General features: G+C 38.7%; 1 protein-coding gene across 3 annotated transcripts in view; it reads right to left on the bottom strand.

Annotated features, from left to right (window-relative positions):
• Positions 1-2,020: 2,020 nt before the first annotated feature.
• The window catches only part of ACSL3 (acyl-CoA synthetase long chain family member 3), a 43,293-nt gene continuing 23,719 nt past the window's right edge, over positions 2,021-21,594 (bottom strand). For 2 of the 3 annotated variants that reach the window (XM_015277033.4, XM_015277032.4), the window contains exons 4-15: positions 20,004-20,113; positions 18,170-18,308; positions 16,470-16,620; positions 15,793-15,916; positions 15,484-15,555; positions 14,512-14,651; positions 14,205-14,377; positions 13,106-13,180; positions 11,951-12,142; positions 10,512-10,626; positions 7,837-7,994; positions 2,021-6,020 (exon numbers count right to left, since the gene is read on the bottom strand). In XM_015277033.4, the coding sequence (XP_015132519.2) occupies positions 5,857-6,020; positions 7,837-7,994; positions 10,512-10,626; positions 11,951-12,142; positions 13,106-13,180; positions 14,205-14,377; positions 14,512-14,651; positions 15,484-15,555; positions 15,793-15,916; positions 16,470-16,620; positions 18,170-18,308; positions 20,004-20,113 (1,613 nt within the window). In that variant the 3' untranslated portion in view covers positions 2,021-5,856. Of the gene's footprint in view, positions 6,021-7,836; positions 7,995-8,191; positions 8,387-10,511; positions 10,627-11,950; positions 12,143-13,105; positions 13,181-14,204; positions 14,378-14,511; positions 14,652-15,483; positions 15,556-15,792; positions 15,917-16,469; positions 16,621-18,169; positions 18,309-20,003; positions 20,114-21,594 lie in introns of those variants that run through there. The other variant, XR_005862199.2, reaches the window with a different exon arrangement.

The following is a 21,594-nucleotide window of genomic DNA, read 5'->3' as shown; positions in this document are numbered from 1 at the left end:
CAAATGGTTATCCGTGCACCTTGGGATGTTTTGTTCTTCCACTGCTTCATGTGTTTCGTTTTGTTTGTTTTTTAAATGGGTGAGAGCTATCTTAATGCACTCAATTCAAGGATTTCGTATTTGCAGACTATGTTAACGGGCTAGAGGTGAAAACAAAGCATGAGGCTCTTTTCCTGCTCTTGTGCTCAGCAGCACTGCATGACCCCAAAGCCTAAATCAAGCTGTTCCCGTTACTCGCATGGAATAGTACCAGTGGCTGCGTCACCCTTGAAGAGATGCACAATCACAGAAAACACACAACAGGAAATGATGTTTTCTTCCCTAACAGCCATTTCTCATGCACAACTTCTGGGGAAAACAGTGGCAATTTTCCACGCCATTTGCCTTTCCCCAGCTCTTCAGGATTGGACAGCAGGAAGACTCCCCCCCTCCGGCCACACGTGGCCATCCACCCAGTTGCAGCTGCACACTGAACAGAAGGCAGCGTCCCAGCTGCTCACACAGGGTGGTACACACACACACAGGTACAGCTGTACGCATAAAGCACAGCTGTTGGGTCTTTGTTTAACTTCTACAGCCAAAAGAGAAAGTGTATATACACACACAGGGAACCTGCTTTGCAGGGGTTGGACTTGATCCCCAGAGGTCCCTTCCATCCCCAATGACTCTGATACACAGAATGACTACAGAACACATTACTCCTAAGGTTTCAAAGAGTTCTGTTTCTTTCACAGACCAGGAGAGCTGACTCATTGCCTTTCAGCCATTTGGGTGCTCCCATTCCCCACCATTCCCCTAGATTTTTCTTGTGTAGAAAACAATAACAATTCAGAACTTCAGGATATTTTCAGACATAACGTTATTATATCAATTATTTTGAATCTTATATCTTTCCAATCTTTCCTTAACAGATATCCCCCCCCCCCCCCCCCCCCCCCAACAAGTAGAACTCCTTAAATGGTTACATACTTATCCTTTCTGAACACATTTGCTATCATAAATTACCTACTACAACAGCCTAGGATGGTTTATGTTATTTAAAAAGATCCTCCTAAAGGCATTTTAGCAGCTGTGGGTGCTTAAGGGAAAAAATATATATCTCAAATGTGTTATATTACCCTAAATGAATTCAAAATTTAACAAAAAGAGTCATTTGAAGGAAAGAAACCAATTACTTTGATGAGAACTGAAACCCAGGAGGAGGCTGGAGCCCTCCCATGGCTGGTTAAGGAGACAAAGATCAGCAGCCCAGCAGAGAGGGCTCAATGTTCAGCCAGCACTACGACTCCATGCATCAGAGGAACTTGTGAGGAAAGAGGAAAATAGAAAGAAGAGACTTCGAGTTGAGTTGCCTCCAGGTTGAGTTACCAGCAACAGTCAGGGAAATCAAAATCACAACCTTTGATCTATCTGCTCAAGATCTTCAGAAGCCCACTTGCAAACATCTAGCGTCACTTCAATATTTGGCCCTCAAACCCACAAACTCAAAACTTGAACACCGAATGGAGGTGCCAATACAGGACAGTAAGGACTGTCAGCATCTTCCACCTGCAAGGTTTTAACATAGCTGGTGCTCTTCAGAGGTGGGAAGTGTAAAGCAGTGACTTGCCATTACAACTGAGCTGGTGAGCCCTGCGCATCAGGGCAACTGTTACCTTGTCCAGAAACAGAAGCCAGCAGCAATACTAACATGCAGAAAAATAAATCACCAACACATGCGTATCACTAACAGCCGGGCAGTCAACCAGAATCTTCCCCATCTGCCAACGCAGGGGCATGGCTATTAACACAGAAAACCATCCAGATATCACACAGGAGCAATGCAGGGAGAGCACACATCCCAGCCAAGACTTCCCCCGTAAGGCAACATTTTGAATGTGCTTTCAACTAATTCATTGCCACCCTTCAACTGACACATTCTCATGTGTTAGTCAGTTCACTGATTTACAACTAGACCTTATCTGGGATCAGATGGATACAAATGAAAAGCTGCTTTAAAAACTGGACATATGGAGCCTGATTTGTGAAATTAATTTTATTTTTGAAACATGATATCCAATTACAAATAAATAATTCATACAACAGAACTCAATTAGGATATACAATGTTCAGGCAGGTCCTAGTAACAACCAAGATCACATTGAAAAGGAGTTTAAATTAATTAACCAATTACAGAAATGTACAACTGGTCGTTCAATTGATTCCTCAGCCCAGTCCAAGGTGTACACAAGTTGAAAAGAGTTCCTCTGACCAGAAACAGATGTACACAAATGAATACCAACTCCAAAGCAGTTACTGCACCACAAGAAGAAAGAGGCTGCACCGCATGGCCTACACGTAGCTTTAGCACAGAATGAAGGCTTGTGCATCCTAGCAGGACACAGGTCCACCCCACAGCAATTTCTGCATACAGATTTACAAGCTTTACAGATGTTTTTGTGCACGGTTCCAACCACACAACTCCTTCCACATCCCAGCCATCAAACCAGCAGCACGAGGATATGCATTATGTTCTTACCTTCAGTTCCACGTTGTTCTTCGCTTTCGTTTCGGCCAAACATGACTGCTAAGCTACAGCTTCCCACTGAGGTATGGTTCTCGCGTGTGCAAACTGCAGTAACAGCAGCATCAGTAAACTCACAAGGTCTTTGCTGACACTACTTTTTAATTTCCTGATCTGTGCCACGAATCAATACTCTCCACAAAGAACATTTATCACGTCTAGATTGAATTTAGTCTGAAGTCCTGATGCATTTTTTAAGTAGTTATGGGATTTATAGGAGATTCACAGCATCCTTGGAATTTCTTGGGCAGTCATTATTTTTTACAAATGAAATACATTTTTATGCTACATAAATTCTCACAACGGAGAAAGTAGTTACCATTCCCAATGGTCCAAAATTCTGCAAGACTTACATTTACAAAAGCTCTGTTAAAAATCCCACCCCCCTTCTGGGGCCCTCAGGTGAGGTATAAACCCTTTGTTCTTCATTTGAACTCAGATTGCTCAAAAGTTACACCTCTTCTGGGTGCAAAGCTCCCCACAGGATGAAGGCTGCTACTGCTAACCAAGCACTTCTCATAGCTCACTCTACAGCTGCCTACAGCATTGGGACACGTGCAACGCGTCCCCTCCGGTGGTTCTGCTGTTTCTTTTTAAACTGGGCACAGGAAGACTGAAAAAAAGAGGGGAAAAAGAAAAAGGAAGATACCAGGCAAATTGCTGGCTGGTGAGTGATGCATCGTGCATCTACGCCAGCACCACTAGCATTTCAAACCCCCCTCCAGCTGTCTTTCTGCTCAGCACTGCAGTGCCAATGTGGTAGCAGCCCCAAGTCCCTACCAGCCGCAGCACTCACTGGCCTCAGTGGGAGCTGGAAGAACGCAGAGCCGAGCAGCATTACAGTACCACACTCACCACAAGTTTTTTAAGCCCATCCAAATATTTTTAAAGTCTTTCAAAACGTCAGCACTGAAGCTCAAATTGATGAACCACTTCAACTTCGCATCCCGTGTAAGAAAAGCTCTGCAATGAATCTGATTCCTGAAGGAGAAGGAATTATGTATAATGATATCAATGTTAACATAAAAACCCAAACTGAAAAAAATAATCAAATATGGACTGCAACCCAATCAGAGCAAAAAAAGAATACCAAAATGATTTCAGTTTCATTTACATAATTTAGCCAAAACTGCATGTAAACTGTGGAATAACAATTCCCAATTCCTTCTGAATTTACCAAATCAATCAGATCTGCTGCACGATGCACCAGGTGACATACATAGTAACAGTACTTGAGCAACTTAATTTTCACCCAAATCACCAAAGCCACTGGAGCAATGCATGCCCTGCGCTGAGTGCAAACACCTTAAGAACATGTTGATGGAGGACAGACAGTGTGACACTTCCCTGCAGTCCTGGCAACATCCACATCCTGACAGTTCATTTCCAACATCAATCTTTACCTATTTGTCAGAAAAAAATCATTTATTATCTAGCTATCTGAAGGCATTACTCCTATAAAAGCAGCTCTGGGGGTTTTTTGTGTTCTGTATTTCCATTTCACCTGTTACACCACAAACATAACAGCCTTTCATAGACTGCAGAAGAGGAAATCCATGGTAACATAATGAAGAACAGCACAAACCTTCTCATCATTTTTCCAAAGCTGAAACCCACTTGGTAACATTCAACTGCTCTGAAACTGCTTTCTGTAACCAGTGGAAAGTGTTAACTGAAATAATATTTCAGAATACTTTTTAAAGAGAATTTACACATCGAGCATCTTCCACAACTGCCACATCAAAACTTGGAGTGCTAGCAGCAGGAATTCCCTTCCCCAAGCAAACCTTCTGCTGCTCAGAACTGCCATACGCTACCATAACATACTATTAAGTGAGCAACAAGACCTCAACTTCTGGCACTGCCAGTTTGATACACACAAGAATTGTCTCCAAATGAGCACCATTTTTGTGTTTGCTCCATCACCAAGTTGAGGATGTAACCCTGATTATTCTTTCTAGCAATGTTTTGAGAATAAAACTCAAATCTGAAACAAGTCTAAATGTTCTCACTGAAGATGAAAAGATCTCCGGTAACTCTTCAAACAATATTCACATATCTACAGCAAAACAGAAACTGAGACTCCTTCCCAAAGTAAGAATTTGGGTGTAATGATCAGACAAGTAACAAAAATACAACTCTGGCTGACAAATACCTCAAATATCTGTTTTTAAAAGGAAAAAAAAAAAACAACAAACCTCTGAATAGAAGAACACAACATTAAAAGGGAGATTTGTAATGGCACAAAGGGCAGCTAGGCACTGTGTGAACTGAGAACATAACTGCTATTAGGACTTCAGCCTCCCCTCTCCCCAGTAAGATTTGGGATGCAGCTAGCACAGAACAGGGCTGTTATCATACTTGTACAAACCAAACAGCAAACTCACTGTGTTGTCCAAAGCTAACAAGACGACGGAACAGGATTTGTTGCAGTCCCTCTGCTAAACAGAGGCTGTTAAACTTACAAAGCATTAATTGAAATTAATTCTGAGAGTTCTTATTAGCTCTATGCAGTTCAACTTCTGTATGGAATGGTCGTGAGCTACTCCAAGAAGGGGCTTCTGTATTGGAGATATTATTCTTCCATTTCATTTCTGCTGTGTTAATAAGTGTTATTTAATACAAAAGATGCTCACTAACACCCGCACAGTTACCCACCTTTATGCAGAGCTGTGCCATGACCATCTTTTCACTTTCAGACAAAAATAAAAGTAACCATTAGGCACATATTAAAGGTGTTTTACACAAGCTGTAATGTCAAACATTTTCTCCCTCAGATTCACACAGAAAAATACCACAGCAGCAAATAACCTGGTCCTCCGTTCAACAGTGATCTCATTATAAGCATTTTTAATTTACATCATGTCACAACATCAGTACCTTATCTTTAAATAGTTAGGTAAAAAAAAGGCCCCCATATTACCATCTCTTACATAGCCAAGTTCTCCCTATATACATCCAAATGTTAAAGATACAAATAAAACATTATACAGGATTTATAAATGTTTAAAAACTTGAGGCTTCAGAATCATGGTTTCCCAAAAACAGTCAGGAAAATCCAAGACCTGACAAGGTAGCAGAGAAAACTGGAAAAAAAAGGAGACAGACACAAGTTTGCTGCCGTAAGATTTTACTAAACCCACCGGTCATCAGGGTGACGTTATCAGAAATAACAGTTTAGGCTTCAAATGAGGAATGGTGGTTTGGTGTTTGATCTCAAGTACTGAGACAGGCAATTCAAGTATTTCCTATTTGATCCGAGCTCACTGTAGCAAAGTGGTGCAGAAAAATACTTATTTGACATTTGTTCCGTACATTCGATCAATGTCCTTCTGATAGTAGGCTGTGAGCTCCTTGCGTTTCAGTTTGAATGCATCTGTCACTAGGCCAGTCTCAGGGGTCCAAGGATCAGGGCTCAAACGGATTTTTACTGGTATTTCAAACTTCTCCAGATTAGCTACAAAAAATAATAATAGTGATCACACAGCCATTTTTAAATACAAAACGTAACGTAAGCATTTTTATACAGTTAATAAAAAATATGAGGATCCATATTCTCACACACGGAAGCATGTGATATTACTGAAGAAGTGCTCCACAAATTCCCTATGGTCAGGCTCTAAAAACCCCAGAGTGATCACACGCAGAGCTGCAGGATCTACCAGTGCTTATTCTCCAGTTCCCACAGAAATACTAGAATAAGCCTCAGATGTTTGGCTGCCCGTGCTGTTCCTTAGCTTCAGAAAAGCCTCAGTGCTTACTTTAAAGCCTATGATACCAAAGGGAAAAACAAAACCATATAAAATAGCACAAAAGCGTACGTAAAAAGTGCCTCAAGATTAAATCAAATCTTCTGTTTCATCCATTTTAATGAAACAGTTGCAACAATAGAATCCTCTTTGAATAGTTAGTGCTACTCAAAAAAAAAAAAAAGCAATGCTGTACATCCCAGCAGCCCCTTAGAAGAACTTTCCTGTATGCTCTGTGCCTTGAAGGAAGATCTACTAGAGATGTGGGCAAGAAAATAAAAGTCTATTGCTCTACTGAGTCTGTATTCATTGTAAGATTATGTTCCAGCATCACAAATGTGCAAATACACTACTCACATAGCTTAAGGTATTCACAAGTAATATGAAGGAGAGGTGAAGGTTAACAGGACAGATTGTTGGAAGTATAGAATTATCCAGGGTCGAAAAGATGAAGGCAAGTTGCAAAGAGCTACTGAAAGACAACACGATACTGAATGACTGCAAAACACAACAGTGGAAAACACTGCAGAAAGATGTAGAAGAGGATGCATAAGAAAAAAATTTCATCTCCACAGAGACTATTTAAGAAACATTCTGTGGCAATAACACAGTTATGTGACAAAAGTTCAGCTCTTAGTAATGGTCAAAAGCAAAAAAAAAAGCAGAAGTTGTTACATAAGAAGAACAAAATATCACTGTGCCACTGAATAACTCTGCACCAGAACAGCTAAGTAGATTACAAGCAATTAGCATGATAAAGACACAGCTGAGAGGGAAGTATAATAGACACTGAAAAAATCCCTGACTGCCATTGTGACCGTTCAGTGCCTCTTCCCACACAAGAGCTCAGCAGAACCAAACGACCCTAGCAGATGGCAGGGATAAAATACACAAGAGGCATTTCTTTGCCTTTAGCATCGCTGAACTGAGCGACTCTGCCACAAGACAGTACGGATACTGATATTTATATAACTTTAAAATATGACTGAAATGTTAATCAAAAGAAGGCTTCTGAAAGCCACAAGGCACTGCTTTACATTTAGGAAATCCCTAAAATGTAAGACAGGAGAGCCCACATCACTGTGGGCTTTTTTCCAGTCACCTACATGTAGGTATGTAGCACGTGAGATTGCCCAGTACTCAACACAGATGTATTATGGGTCTATAGAGGTCTCACTTTCTTCTGGACTAGCAGCAGAAGGCCAACATGATACTACAGGAAATCCCAAACAGCATTAGACACAAAGACATAAGGAACCAAACCGTGCTTGCTGCATTTGTTCTGTTGGTATGTTCTTTACTTGGGTACTGGCCACATTAGAAATAAAGAAGTTGTTACAGGACTACATGAACCAGAACTAACCTGGTTCTCTGACCCACTCATGCTTTGTTGTTCATTTTTGTATGGAAATTTCAGTCTATGTATGTTCTATAATGAAATCCATATGCACAAGGAAACATTTTTAGGGCATATGCTTATCCTTTTCACAGACACTTACTGTCCACAATTATCCAGCAACTCACCTGCCATGGCAGCCTCAGCTAGCACCTTCAGTACCTCTTTTTCCATCTCTGAACTGTTACAGATTTCTTCCCAGGTTCCTTTAAATCCTTTCTTTCGAGCTAGTTCTGCAAGCTCCTTTTGATTTGGCACAACAAATCCAATGACGTAAGAATGGAAACTGAGAAGTATAATGTATTTTAGTACCAATGTTGTGAAGTTAACGACTCAAAAATAACATTACAAGCTGAGGAAATTGCAGTTTCTACAGGGATATGGCTCTTAACAATTGACTTCTGTTCACCTGATTATCTTTCTGAAGTAGTATGCAAATCACCTTAGCCTGCTTAAAAGCAAGTAGAAAGAGAAGCTACTTACCTTACAGCAACTGGATTGCTTCAAGGTGTGCTGTCCATATGCATATTCCACTGTACCTCATGCTCAAAGCTTTGGGGAAGCAGTACCCACACGATGTCAATGCGCCCTGCCTCTCCTCATGTTTTGCATCTTGGTATGAAGACAGGTGTGCAGCTTCCCTACCTCAGTTTCCTCTCAACTGCAGAAATCCAGTTACTGTAGAGGAGCAGAGGACTGCAGTGAAGAGGGGTTGGAGAGCAGATTGTGGAATAAGCATATGCACAACGCATCTCAAAGAACGCCTGCTTCTGTAGGGGAAGTAACTTCTCTTTCTCTTTCAAGTGGTTCTCCACACGCTCTCTACTGTTGGCATTGTTTGTCTACTTCTGATACCTCTAGAACATACAAAGCCATTATCTCAAAGTCTCTGGAAAACAATGAAATACAATTCTCTCTGAAACAAGTAATGGAGATCTTTGAGATGGTGTAAAGCTTAAGGAAAATGTGAACAGAACCTTATGTATAGAGTTGCTACATAACTCATTTCTCTCCTCTCCACAAAAGCCATTTATCACAAACCGCAACTGTTTTTGGTTGGTTGTTTTGTTTTTACTTCTCAACTTTCTTGTCTCTTTTCCCCTCTTAAATTTCTGTAGGAGTTTAAGCAATGCCCCTTTCTCAATTGGTTATGCCTCACTGAGCTCCAATCAGATACTGCTTCCAGTTTTCTTCTGGACTCTTTTTAGGTGGTCCACATTTTCTTAAGTGTTGTGCCCAGAACTGAAATCCTTTAACACTTCGGAAAGCAAAAAGATTACTGTGTATCTGGTTGGTTACACATTTGATTATGCCATGTATTTACCTGTGTGCAACAGCATGACATTTGGTGATCAATATCAATTCCTGCTGAACTACCACCAGTTGGTGTTTCTTTATACGCACACAAAAAAAGATAGCAGTACTCTTTGACTACAGTGATCTTACAACACAATAAAAATTAGGTCAATGAAGAAGAAATCACCAACAAGATGAGTAAGTATGCTTTGCTAAATTGAGAAGTAAAACAGATGGCTCTTCTACTTAAGGAATGCTTCAGATTGACCAGACAAATCTGTTTTAGATATTCTTATACTTGGCTGCTTCAAAATTTAGCTACTATTACTTCACAAAACATCTGTGAATGCACGTGAAGTACTACATACTAGATGTGTCAACTGCAGGAGAATTACTGAAGTTTACAGGCCTTTTAGAAGTATTCTAGTACACTGCAGATGTCATGTTTACCTTGAAAAACTAGCAAAAAAATTGACAGTGCACTTCTAATAATGAACTCCAATCCTAGCACCGCAGAAATCACCATCTGCAGAAGACTACGTCCATCAATTAGAGGGAGCACTCAGAACATGCATGTAACCTCATGCAGCCAAATTTGAGACGTGCCCATTGAGTGAAAACCATGATGAAAGTTTCTCAGCAGTATTACCTCCAATGCCTATTTTTCCAAAACTGTCAAAACTGATGCCACACCATGACTGTTAGTTACAAAACAACACAGAACCAGGTGAACAAACCAGAAGTTCATTTTTTATCTACTACTACTGAGCAATTCTCTGCTGTCTGCTCTAGCTTCCTTCAAAGTTAAGTGGAATTATAGGAGCCATGCTGAATGGAGTATTTTGGATCATTAGGAAGCTCCAAAATGACAACGGGAAAACAAGACCATATGAAGTATGTTTATACATTTAAGTCTGAACTATGTATAGATAGGAAATTCTAGAAATAGAAACTTAAGATATGTTTGAGCCCTTATATGTCTAATTTAGTAGTACAGTTAAAAAGTAAATTGAAAGCACATTTATCACTGTTAGTTGCGAGTCTGCATAGTATTTACAGTGCTTTCAAGCTTCAGGGTTTCTTCTGGTGCTCTGCATGGGTACAAGTCAGCTTCTGGGCTATTGGTTTTGTTTTTACTCCCTCCTTCCTCTGAAGAACAGATCACAGCTAAATACAGCAAAGAGCAAGACGTGCTAGGGCTTGTATAAGTAATAACTCTAAAGTGTTTGATTAAAGTCTGTTATGAAAGCAGTTAGAGCTCAGTTGTTTTTCAGACTGGGAAAGAGGGAAATTAAAGAGACTCATTTTTGGCTTTTTCCAGCAAATGATGCGAAAAGAAAAATAAAAAGATACCATTCCGATGTTTTAGTTTTCACAAAGAACACTATTCCACTGCATTTTAAATAAGAGTTGAAAATGTCCACACTTTGAGGGGCAAAACATTTTGCTCATAGCTTCAGGAAGACAAAAAGAAAACAGCAATATCAAAACACCAGCTGCCTCTCACCTGCTTGCGTATGCACAAATGTTGTCTACCAGCGGAAGATTCTTCAGAGCTGCTTCTACTTTGCCAAGAGAAACATATTCCCCTGCTTGGAGTTTCACAAGGTCTTTTTTACGATCTATTGATGAAGAACAAAATTAATGTTAGTTATGCAACACAGAAGTTTGACACTGACTTTTTACTTCTCCGAGATGTATGTATACACGTCAGAAAGCAAGCTGACTCATGTTTGGAGTACGTTCTGGAAGCATTTAATATCAGATTTACAGACTTCAATTTTATTAACCTATCCCTCACTAAAACATGAGCCACATTTTGACTGTACAGACTTTCTGCCTACAAACCAGCACCTCCTATATCACAGCGCTAGCACGTGAATGAAAGACAACTAGAATTACAGAACAGCCAGCGTCTGGCTAGACACTCACTGTGCTCTCTCATCCAGCTGTCTAAGGCAGGAAGGATGCAGCATTTGGTGACATTTTGCTATTTAATCCTAGACTAAATCTATATTTAAATAATGACTGTCTGTTACATGAAACATGGCAACAATTGAAAACAAAAATTAAGCCCAAATTACATGAGCTTATTGTATGCAGCCCAAAGAAGGCCAAATGTGGAGGGCCAGACCCATCTGGCTATGATGGCAGCCAAGACAACCCCTTTCTTTGTTATACCTGTACGCTTCTTTGCATAGCCAGGCAAAGTTCTGTAGCTTTTACCTGTTTGACCAGTGAAAGGCTGCTGCAGTGGGACCTAAGCTTTTGCTCATATAATAGAGCACACAAGCTTAATTTCCAGGACTAAAGAGCAGCCTGAATCAGCCTCTATCTTCAAGAGACAACTGGTAGTTTATGGGGCACCTATTTTGGCACCTGTAGATGTTAAAGAATTAGGAGCCTATCACAGGCTTATGTGTATCACCTTTATCTTAGTATATTCCTCCACTAGCTCCTTTAGAATAAAGGAATGTTCTTATTCTTCATTTCTGAAGAATGGAAAGATCAAAAAAAAACACAAATAAAACTTATTTAATTCCTGAGAACATATTACCAGAGAAGTCTTCTCACTGAATCAGACTCCAGACTTAAACAAAACAAAAAATATATATATATATGTAAATATATACATATATATGTATATATAAGATCTACAACAGCTTATTTGGCTCAAGTTAGCTTATATTTACCTACTTACTACTCAGTCAAACTAACAGTGTGAAGTCAACATTAGGAGTATTTTGACAGGAAACAATTATGTTTAAAATGATCTTTAGAAGCACACAGTTGAGTTTGTTACAGTATCAGAATTTTCTTGGGATATATATCATAGGACTTTAAACTGTATGCCAGGAGATGCAGATTTTTTGTTAACTATAGCAACAAAGAGTGCTGAAAAACAGATGTGTGTATACATATGCTTACCTGAATTTAAGAACTCACCAATAATTTTTAGGCATCCGTCTTGATGAAACTCTCCAATATCTCCAGTATGGAGCCACCTCTGCCCATTCTCATCAATAGTGAAATCTTTTCTGGTTCGTCCTTCATTTTTGTAGTAGCCTACAGTCACATTTTGCCCTCCAATAAGAATCTCACCTCTAGGATATGGTTTATCAGTGTTGTAATATCCACCTGAGAATTGTTCCAGTTAACAACAATTAAAAATACATTCCCAAAGCAAGAATCCCTATTACTTTTATATTCAAATACCAACAAATTTAGTAAGCCCTTAGCCAAAGTTACCACTTGAAAACTCAGTCTAAGCAGTTCAGTAAGAGAACACCTTGTTCCAATTCCTTCCAGCATATAAACAGCTATTTAACAGGCATGCTTAGCAACAGTGAAACTCAAATACACGTGGAGGACAAATGCCACATCTGTGCAATCTTTTTTATTTTTATTTTTGGCCAGGACTGACACACACAGTCAGCCTCCTACAGGCACACGTCAAAAAAAGGAAATTGTCACTTTGTATTTTAGGAACGAAACCCACCAAAATCTGAGGTTTCACATTATCCCTAAATTCCCTTAAGTATTATGAGGGATACATTACAGTACATAAGAGCCTAGCTCAGAGGAAGCGGTCTAAACACACTTTAAATTTCATTAAATGTACTTTATATAGCTTTCACTAAACTTCCTTTCTATACACCACTGTTTTAAGTTTTTATTAATAATATTAGGAAGACTATTTTAAAACTTATTAATGGCAACAGAAGATACTGTGCGTGTACTTTAGTTAAAGCCTACTGAATCCAGTAACTCCAAGACACAACACAAGACTTGCACCCTCTCCTGTACAGATGGCTTCTCCAAATTGCATTTACAGTGACTGGAATAAAAGCCAAAATGTAACCTAGTCAAAACGCTATTCATGTGTTGATAACTTCTGACTAGATTTTTTTTAATATAAAAAATGATTTTCAAACACAGAAACTGGTTTTTCTCTCCCTGAAGATCATATGTATATAAGTAAAAGTAGGATTAAGAGAAAAAAAAAGTCTTCTAGTTAGTACTACCAAGCAAAGTCCAATAGAAACCAGCTTAAAGCTCTTGCAAATACACGATCATTTAATGACATATAGAACGTCTCACCTTCTTCCCAGTTCAGTAACTTGATTTCACAGCAAACCAAAGGTGCTCCCACTCTCCCTGTAGTGTAGTCCCAAACTACAATATTAAAAAAAGGATTTTCCAGATTAAAAAAAAAGTAGAAAAAAAATTTATGTTGTCATGTACTTTGTTTATTTTATTTTATTCCTGAAGTTTAATGTATAAAATAGAACAAAACAAACAAGTAAAAGATATGTCAAGGTAATATGGATAAAACTCTTATCCTGCAAGAGAACAGATGTCTGTATTCAGAGGTAGCTCCGGCCACAACAAAGCTCTGATAAGCTGCCCACATGGATCACACTGCAGGAAGCATCACGACTTTTAATAGCACTTGCATGACTTTGAAATGACAAGCAATAACATTTCATAAAAATCTGAAGATTCTATTTTTTGATCCACTTTCCTGGTTTCAGTCCCCAACACTTCTGCACCTGAGTACCTTCACAGACAGAATTACTGGAGAGGGCATCACCCATATTACAATTCCACTATTACTTTCCCTAAACTTCTGAAGAAACTATTACCAAAAACCTCTTGGAACAAAAACCACATACCAGTAATCTGTGGTCATCAAGGAACATAATACACGCTCCACAACCCAGCATAATCTAACAGTGAACCTTAGATATCCTTATCTGACTCCTACGTACATCACAGCACTGCCAAAAAAACAGGAGCTCTGAGTGGTTTTGCCACCATAGAATGAGTGAAATTTTAGGACTAATGGGCAAATGGAACCATAAAGTTGCATGAAGTTCAAGTCTGGCACAGGTTTTTGCATTCCATCTTTTTTATTACTATTATCTTCCTAACGTTTCTATACACTCACCAAAATAAGATCAGATCTATTCACTTCAGCCAGTAAATACCATACTGCCAAGATCCCATTGACGCTATCACAGGTTTCTCTGACACAAGTGAGAACACTGATTCTGTACGTAGGCCATCACAGTGTGTCAAAATTAAAATGTTTCATTAATTTTTTGATGAAGAGCAACTCCCAGGATTTCCCAGTTATATTTTAAGGCATAAACCAAATGAAGGCACTGTCAAAGATTATCAGTGCTCCAACACCAACCTTCTGTGATTGTTCCAGCTCCAGCTGACTCAGTGAGCCCATACCCCTGCCCTACAGGGCAACAGAAACAAATGTTCATAAATCGCTGCGTTGCTGCTGAGAGTGGAGCTCCTCCACAAAGCAGGATGCGAATTTTTCCACCTAGCAGCATTCGTACTTTCCGGAAAATAAGGCTAAAATACAAAGATAAGAATATTTATTGCTTAAAAACAGAACAAGGGAGTATCTAATTTTGTATTTGAGATTATGTTTCACGTGGTGAGACTTGAGACATTTTTTATGCCATTAAAAATAAATATAAAATTACCTATCGCAGAGTGGGGTCGTGTAACCTTTGGAAATCTGTTCCATTTTGTAATTGTAGGCCAATATAAATAGATTTCGCTGGAAACTCGTCATTTCATTTACCTTATTCATGACATTTTTGTAGATTCGATCCATAATTTCCTAGTTAAAGAAAGACCAACTCTAAGTAAAAGAAATCATGCATCCAATACAAGAAAAAGGAAGTGATCTAGAAATTCTAATAAAGTTCAGACAACCAACCACTCCCAGCTGTTTCCTCTTCCATTAGCAAATCATAACAAAACACTAAAATTAAGTGAGGAGAGCAAAAAGCTGAACAGGATCACCGTTTAATCCCAGTCTGCCTGCTGTCGACCACCCTCATCCTATGAAGTATTACACAAGACTGAGTCCATTTCTCACTTCACTACCATCTTGCACTCACATCACAAATTAGTGTGAAACCTAGCATATTGCTAAGCAAGTAATCTGTTAAGGACAGTATTTGCAAAGTGGAAATATAGCCTCTCTTCCCAAAAAAAAACATTTAATGACAAAGGAAGTCTGCATCAAGGGCTATTTTCATCACACGGTGGCTGTTTTCTAATCATGCATGTATTATTATATGTGTAGTTCTATGTTTTTATATATTATGTACATGTGATTTAAAAACAGCCTTTGTGAAGAAAGTGTATGTACCACAGACATGTAAATACATAGTATGTGTATACACACATGCACAGAGCATATTGTGATGAACAGAGAACTAAAATGGCAGTGTAATCCCCACAGCTATTGAAACTTTTTCAAAGTTTATAACACTTACATTGAGAATAAACATCATCATGTATAAATAAATACCAGTAACATTATTGCATGCAACCTTAACATCCAAGATTCTTCTTATTTTTTAATAAACTCTGCATTTATTTTGATGATAAAGTTTAAATTATGAATTACATTTTTAACATTGCTATATCCTTCAGCAACTTACTGGGACAGCTGCCATTAGGGTTGGTTTAAGTGTAGTAACATCACCTTTGCTTCCTTTCTTGATTTTAGAGGACTAAAATAAAGAACAAGTTCATTAGCAGACACATTTCAAGACTTTTAACTTAAGAAACAAAATGACATAGCACATCTTCCAAATGATCGTTTTAATTTTCTTGTCAACAATTAAACTACCTCAGCATACCAGTCATAACTGCCAATATCCTGTCTCTTGGGATCTATAACCAAGAACTGACACGAGTAATTTTTTATTTATTTTTTCTCTCCATATGGGCTTACATCAACAACGTACCTGGTCAGCTAATGTCTGAGGCGAAGAGTAACCAATGCGGCATCCATGAGACAGGCACACAAGTTCAGCACTCAGCTCCAGAACGTGGGCAAGAGGCAAATAGCCAATATAAATGTCTTTTTCCCTGAAACAAATTTTTAAGAGAGAGGTTTATACCATACCACTAAAGTCACTAAGCTAAATTTACTCAGAGCTTTCAGAAGAACTATACGTGGAAGAATACCAATGAGCTTAAGAACATACTTCAAATACGATGGGCTTTGTCTCAAAAATTGCCTAAGAAGTACTGTAGGTTTACAGCATGAATGAAGCGTGATGTTTACACATCCCAAGACCATTAACTGTGCTAAGGCTGCACAGGCAACTCTGCAGATGATATTAAAATGTGCACCAAGCAGAAACAAACCACAGAATGTAACACCAGCTAAAGAAGGCAAATTCCAACCACTCTCCTGCAAGGCGGCCTCACAGGCTGTGCATCCCAGTCTTGCCAGTGTACAGACAATGAGAAAGATAGCACATGGAACACTCACGTCATTTAACACAGTACTGGAAGATGCTCGGACATCAGTGCATAATGTGATGGGTCAAAGACAGAGCAATCTAACACTTCATGTTTCACACAACAATTATATGCAGCTACCCATGTGCATCTTTGGGTAAGAGTTGGCACATACCCCAGATTTGGAATTCTTTCAGCCATTCCAGTTATACCAGCAATTATGTTGCAGTGGGAGATCATGACTCCTTTGGGAATTCCTGTGGATCCACTTGTGTACATGATCACTGCAATATCGGAGGGTACAGGCCTGGCTTGCTGTTTGTTTCCTGCAATTTTCATTTAAAAAAAAAAAAAAGGAATGTACAATGCGTGGAAAGCCTACCAGATTGGGAGATCTTACAAGCTAGCATACTATAGCAATTGTTCTAATACAATACTCGTAGTAGCCTATTGCTACTACATTTTGCTTTCATTTGAAAAGACTGTGGTCATGCTTAAAGTCCTTCACAAAGAGAAGGAACCTCTTTGTATGAGCTGAGTAATACTTCCAGTGATCGCTCTAGCCTACTGAAACAATGTTTTATCTTTCATTTCCTGTGTTCCTGTTCAAGACAGAGAAATGGGCAGATCTTCATGTCTCCAAAATGCCTCTCAGCTTCATATGCTTATAGAAGTATGCTGCACTGGTTCCAAGCTGGTAAAAAAGTAAATCCCCATTCACAAATCTACTTTGCCATGCACTCCCCAGTAGAGGAACAACATGCTGCTTCATCTGTAGCAGTCAGGGCATGGTTCTGCTGGGCCAACATGAGCTCCAGTTTCCACAAACATTTAAATTCAACAGCTTTAAATAGGATTAAAGTGTTTTCAAATACTTGCACTGAAAACAAGAAAATATGAAAACAACTGTGTACTCAAAGGAAACGCTGCATAATGCGCAATACATGCAGCACAACATGTACACTCCATGAGAACAGCAAAAGCATATTTAAAAGTTTACACTCACTGAACCCTATCCATCCTGCACAATGACCAACACAGAGGAAACAACATAAAAATAAGCTCATTTACTTAATATAATGTGAGTAGAACATGCTTGAGCACAAATCATTTCTTGTAGTATTCCATAATTTATGAGCGGCTAACTACAAGGTAATGTCCTTTGATTATAGTTTACAGCATACAATGTTTGAAAGACTGGAAAAAGAAGGATTAGACACCTCTTTACAAAAACTGAGGGGCCATCAGGTCAGCAACAAACCTGACATTCTCCTAAACTTCAGCAGCAGATGGACTAATCACCCATAACACCCCTAAAGCACAATTCAACCCAACATTCATGTGCTTTCAGTAGTTCAAATACTCTGAAAACACAGAAAACAAGAACAAAAAGTATTGAATACAACAAAATCTTAAGGTATCTCAAGATAGTACTACTCTTCAGAGGTGAATAAAAATTTTGCTGCAACAAGTTAGTTAAAACGTTTTTTTACCTAACAAAGCCTAACAAAAGAACCTAACAAAATTTAATGGTAGCAATTTACTGATGCTTTTTGCTATAAAATGCAGAATAATGTTCTCAGTGTGGTTTACATAACCTGTTTTCAAATATAACTGATCATACGAACGTGTTTTAAGTTTCTGCCCTGCTTAAATGCTTATCCTAAATGTTTTTCTTCAGCATGCTTTTCTTCAGCATGTGCATGTGCATTTCTTCAGCATGTGCTTGCTTGTGGAGAGGACCATTTTTATTAAAAGCATTTTATTAACTGCATAGTTTTCTGAGACCTGCAATTTCCCCAAGTTTACTTAACTGTAAATCAAGTAGGATCAAATTAGGATGGATGAACCAAACAGAAAGAAAAGGTAACCTACCACTATCTGCCTTGGCTCCCATAGCTTGCACAGAAGCCATAGTGTGAACAATGACACCCTTGGGAAATTCTGACCATGTTGTTGGTTTGCCATCCACTGTAATAATATGTCGCAGCCGTGGAATTTGAGAAACAATTTCCTGTAGAAATTCAAACATCAATCGTGAGGTTTGGGCCAACAAGAGAAAAAGTTATCTATGGCATACATTAAAAAAAGAAAGGCATAAAATATTTGAGGATTTAAAATACAGAGCACAAACTTGTCTAGATCACATGGCTGCAATGCTTAAAGCTTTCCACGTTTAGATTTGTAGGACTAATTGAACTTTCCATTTATAAGTCCAAACATTTCTCCAGCTATTTATTAATCAGGGTCTTATTTCAAGAGAAGCACACACTTGAGACTATGAAGATTAGCAGAGATTGACTGCCCACTCTCACAGAACGCTGAGAAGAAAAGGGCCTGGGCATCACGGAGCTCACAGTAATGCTTAGGTCACTACTTGATGACTATGCTGTCTGAAAAAACCAACACCATGCAAAAAATACCCAAAATGATTACTTAAGTACTAGTTAAGTATTTTGAGTAAACTGTGACTTCTAAAACAGCTACCAAAGTTGTAAAGAAAGATGACAGAATTCTCTTACAGAAGAAATTCGTTTTCTTACAGTGATTATTTATGTCAGCTTGCACTATATGCAGTAACATTCTGGTAATTTAAGAAAAAGAAACAAAGTTTGGAAAATTCTCATTCAAAATGTAGCAATAACGCACAACTTTAATTAAACAACTCTCCTAGGTGAAATATCTATTTCCTCATACAGACTGTAGCTTAACTCATACAGAATCATAGTTCCACCTGTTCTACCAGGGTCGGTAAGGTCTCAGAAAACAGCAGGTATCCTGACCTCAGGGCTTTGCCAAAGAAACAAACCATCACAAAGTTACCATGTGACGTTTGTTTCGTGTACCCCTTGGCCTGGCAGTAACAACAGAGGGGTAAGTTACCTAAGCTGTGAGTGCTGCTGGCCTGTGAGTTCCACAGCAGTTGGCCAACTGACACGCCACAGTAAGTAGCTGACACTGACTCAGTCGCATCCTCAAAATCAAAGCTTACAGAGAAAGGAGCAACCAAGTCTTGGAAGTCCTCTTTATGAAAACAGCTCAGGAAAAGATCGGTTCCAGCACACTGGAGTTTGAAACAAGGCACCTAGAACCCCAGCTGGTTAAGGCATGACATCAAAACTCTGAACTATTCTTAATGGATTGCAGGGATTTATTGGCTTAAAAAAGTTAAATACAAAATACATTTTGAGGGACTATTTTTTGTAAAAAAAAAAAAAAAAAAAGCTATACTAATGTTTCATAAGCTTTCTCTGCACTAGAAAACAGCTCTGACTTCAAGCACCAATCTTGAGATGTAAGTCATTAATTCTCTGCCAGGAAAACATCCAAGAATAAACCAGGAGTATAATCACATTTCGTTATTCATATACAGTTTATACATTTTTCTGTTCCTCCCATTTCCTTTAACAGTTGAGTTTATAGGCTCTAAATCCACCCAGAAGCCACAGCAGTTCCTGTGGAGGTGCTGTTTCAGACAGGACTGCAGCTCTTCAATAGCACAAATGGTTCATCCTGCTCTCAGAAGTCATTCTGGAGCCTAAATCCCAAGGCTATCATTTTTTATGTATATGAAGACAGATACAAAGACCTCGTTCTGTAAGAGGTCTTTGCACTACAGAAAGGCAATTCATAGTTTCATCCAGCTACCAAACCTTTTAACAATAATGAACGGATATACTGCAAAAAGATACAAATAACACTTTCTGACCTTTAGTTTTGTTTGCATCAGTTCTTTACTAGTAATGATGGTGGTCACCTCTGTTTCGTTTAGCCCATGTACTATTGCTGCACCTCCTAGGGTAGCATACAGAGTAACAACTGAAACAAAAAAAAGAAATGGTGAATCCTACTTTACACTTTCACGTACGGTTTACAATAAAGGGCTGAGATTAACCAGCTCCCACTTAGGCAAACAGACAAAATATTTGTCAGCTGTTACAAAGGTGGTATAGTTTTGCGCTTTAAAAATACATATTACATGACTTAAATACAGCATAACTTTCAGTCAGAGTGGGAATAAAGAACAAGTACTGCATATGTGACTTTACTACTTCTCAAGCTCTAGTTATGTGTATTAAAACTATATTATCATATTCTAGATCTACTATTGTATCTTTATGGTTTTTAATCGTACATCTGTACTCAATAAATCCATTGCTTAAACAGTTATCTTGCACAAAGGAAAGAAATAGCAAATATTTACTTGATTCCTCTTCTCAGAAGTGTTGTCACTAGCCTAGGCTGACTGCTAGTAAGAAATAATCAACAGATTAATACCCACATTTAGTATTAAGTCTGAGACTACTGGATTCTCCCATCAATTTAATAAAGATTTAACCACCACAGTCACTAGACACTGAACTGACAGCATGGCAATACAGAATGGCAAGAAAATTAAATACTTTTGAAATTGACAACTGGAAAAACTGTTTCCTTTACGTAAGGGCAGCTCAGTGATAGAGCATGAAACCACAGTTACTTCACACCGACAATTTTAAAAACCCCAATTTCATTTCCTGCTTCTTTTATGGGAACTGCACGAGACAAGGAAGAGATTTGGGAGGAAAGGCAGCTCTGAAAGGATGAGAGGAATTGCTCTCAAGAAAACAAACAAGGTAATGTCTTTTTTCCCCAAGCATAACACTAAATAGAGGTATAACAATTTAGTATAGATCACATTTCAAAAACATTATAGGATCAGATATCACCATTTATTAAATAACAACAACAGTGTTCCGAGTTCTATAACATGAAGTATCTGACTTTTGTCTCTTTTGTATGGAGTTACTCACTCAGTACAGCACAGTAAGGAAGAACTCAAAATCAGACATTTCTTACACAGAGAAGTAAATAGCTGACCTCTATTTATTTTTTCCTTGTTCAAACAGTCTATCATAGTTCAGAACTGTTACAGGGCAAATGCACATGCACTGTGTTTTCTTTAATTTGGTGGGAGCAAAGTCCAGAAGAGTGCCTCCACTAGTTCCCACGAGCTCTCCCTCCTTACTTCGGTGACCCCTGTTATATAAACATCTTGCAGAAATTCAGCCTCCCCAAGCCAACAAGCACAACTGAGATGCCGTGCTGCCTGGAAAGGAAAGTATAATCTCTGAAATAACCATTTACATAATTACTCATCCACAAAATAAATGCATGAAGGGGAAAAAGAAAAAGAGAGATACACCACTTATAAGATGGAGTACTGATGTCACAAGGAGAAACAAACCAAGTGGTGACTGAGTCACTTCTCCACACTGGCACCTAAAACATTTTCAGGAACATCTGAAAGCGGTTCCGGT

The sequence above is a fragment of the Gallus gallus genome, chromosome 9, assembly GCF_016699485.2.
Source record: "Gallus gallus isolate bGalGal1 chromosome 9, bGalGal1.mat.broiler.GRCg7b, whole genome shotgun sequence".
Lineage (NCBI taxonomy): Eukaryota > Metazoa > Chordata > Aves > Galliformes > Phasianidae > Gallus > Gallus gallus.
Note: the sequence above shows the minus strand (reverse complement) of the source record. Positions and strands in the feature narration are given on the sequence as shown.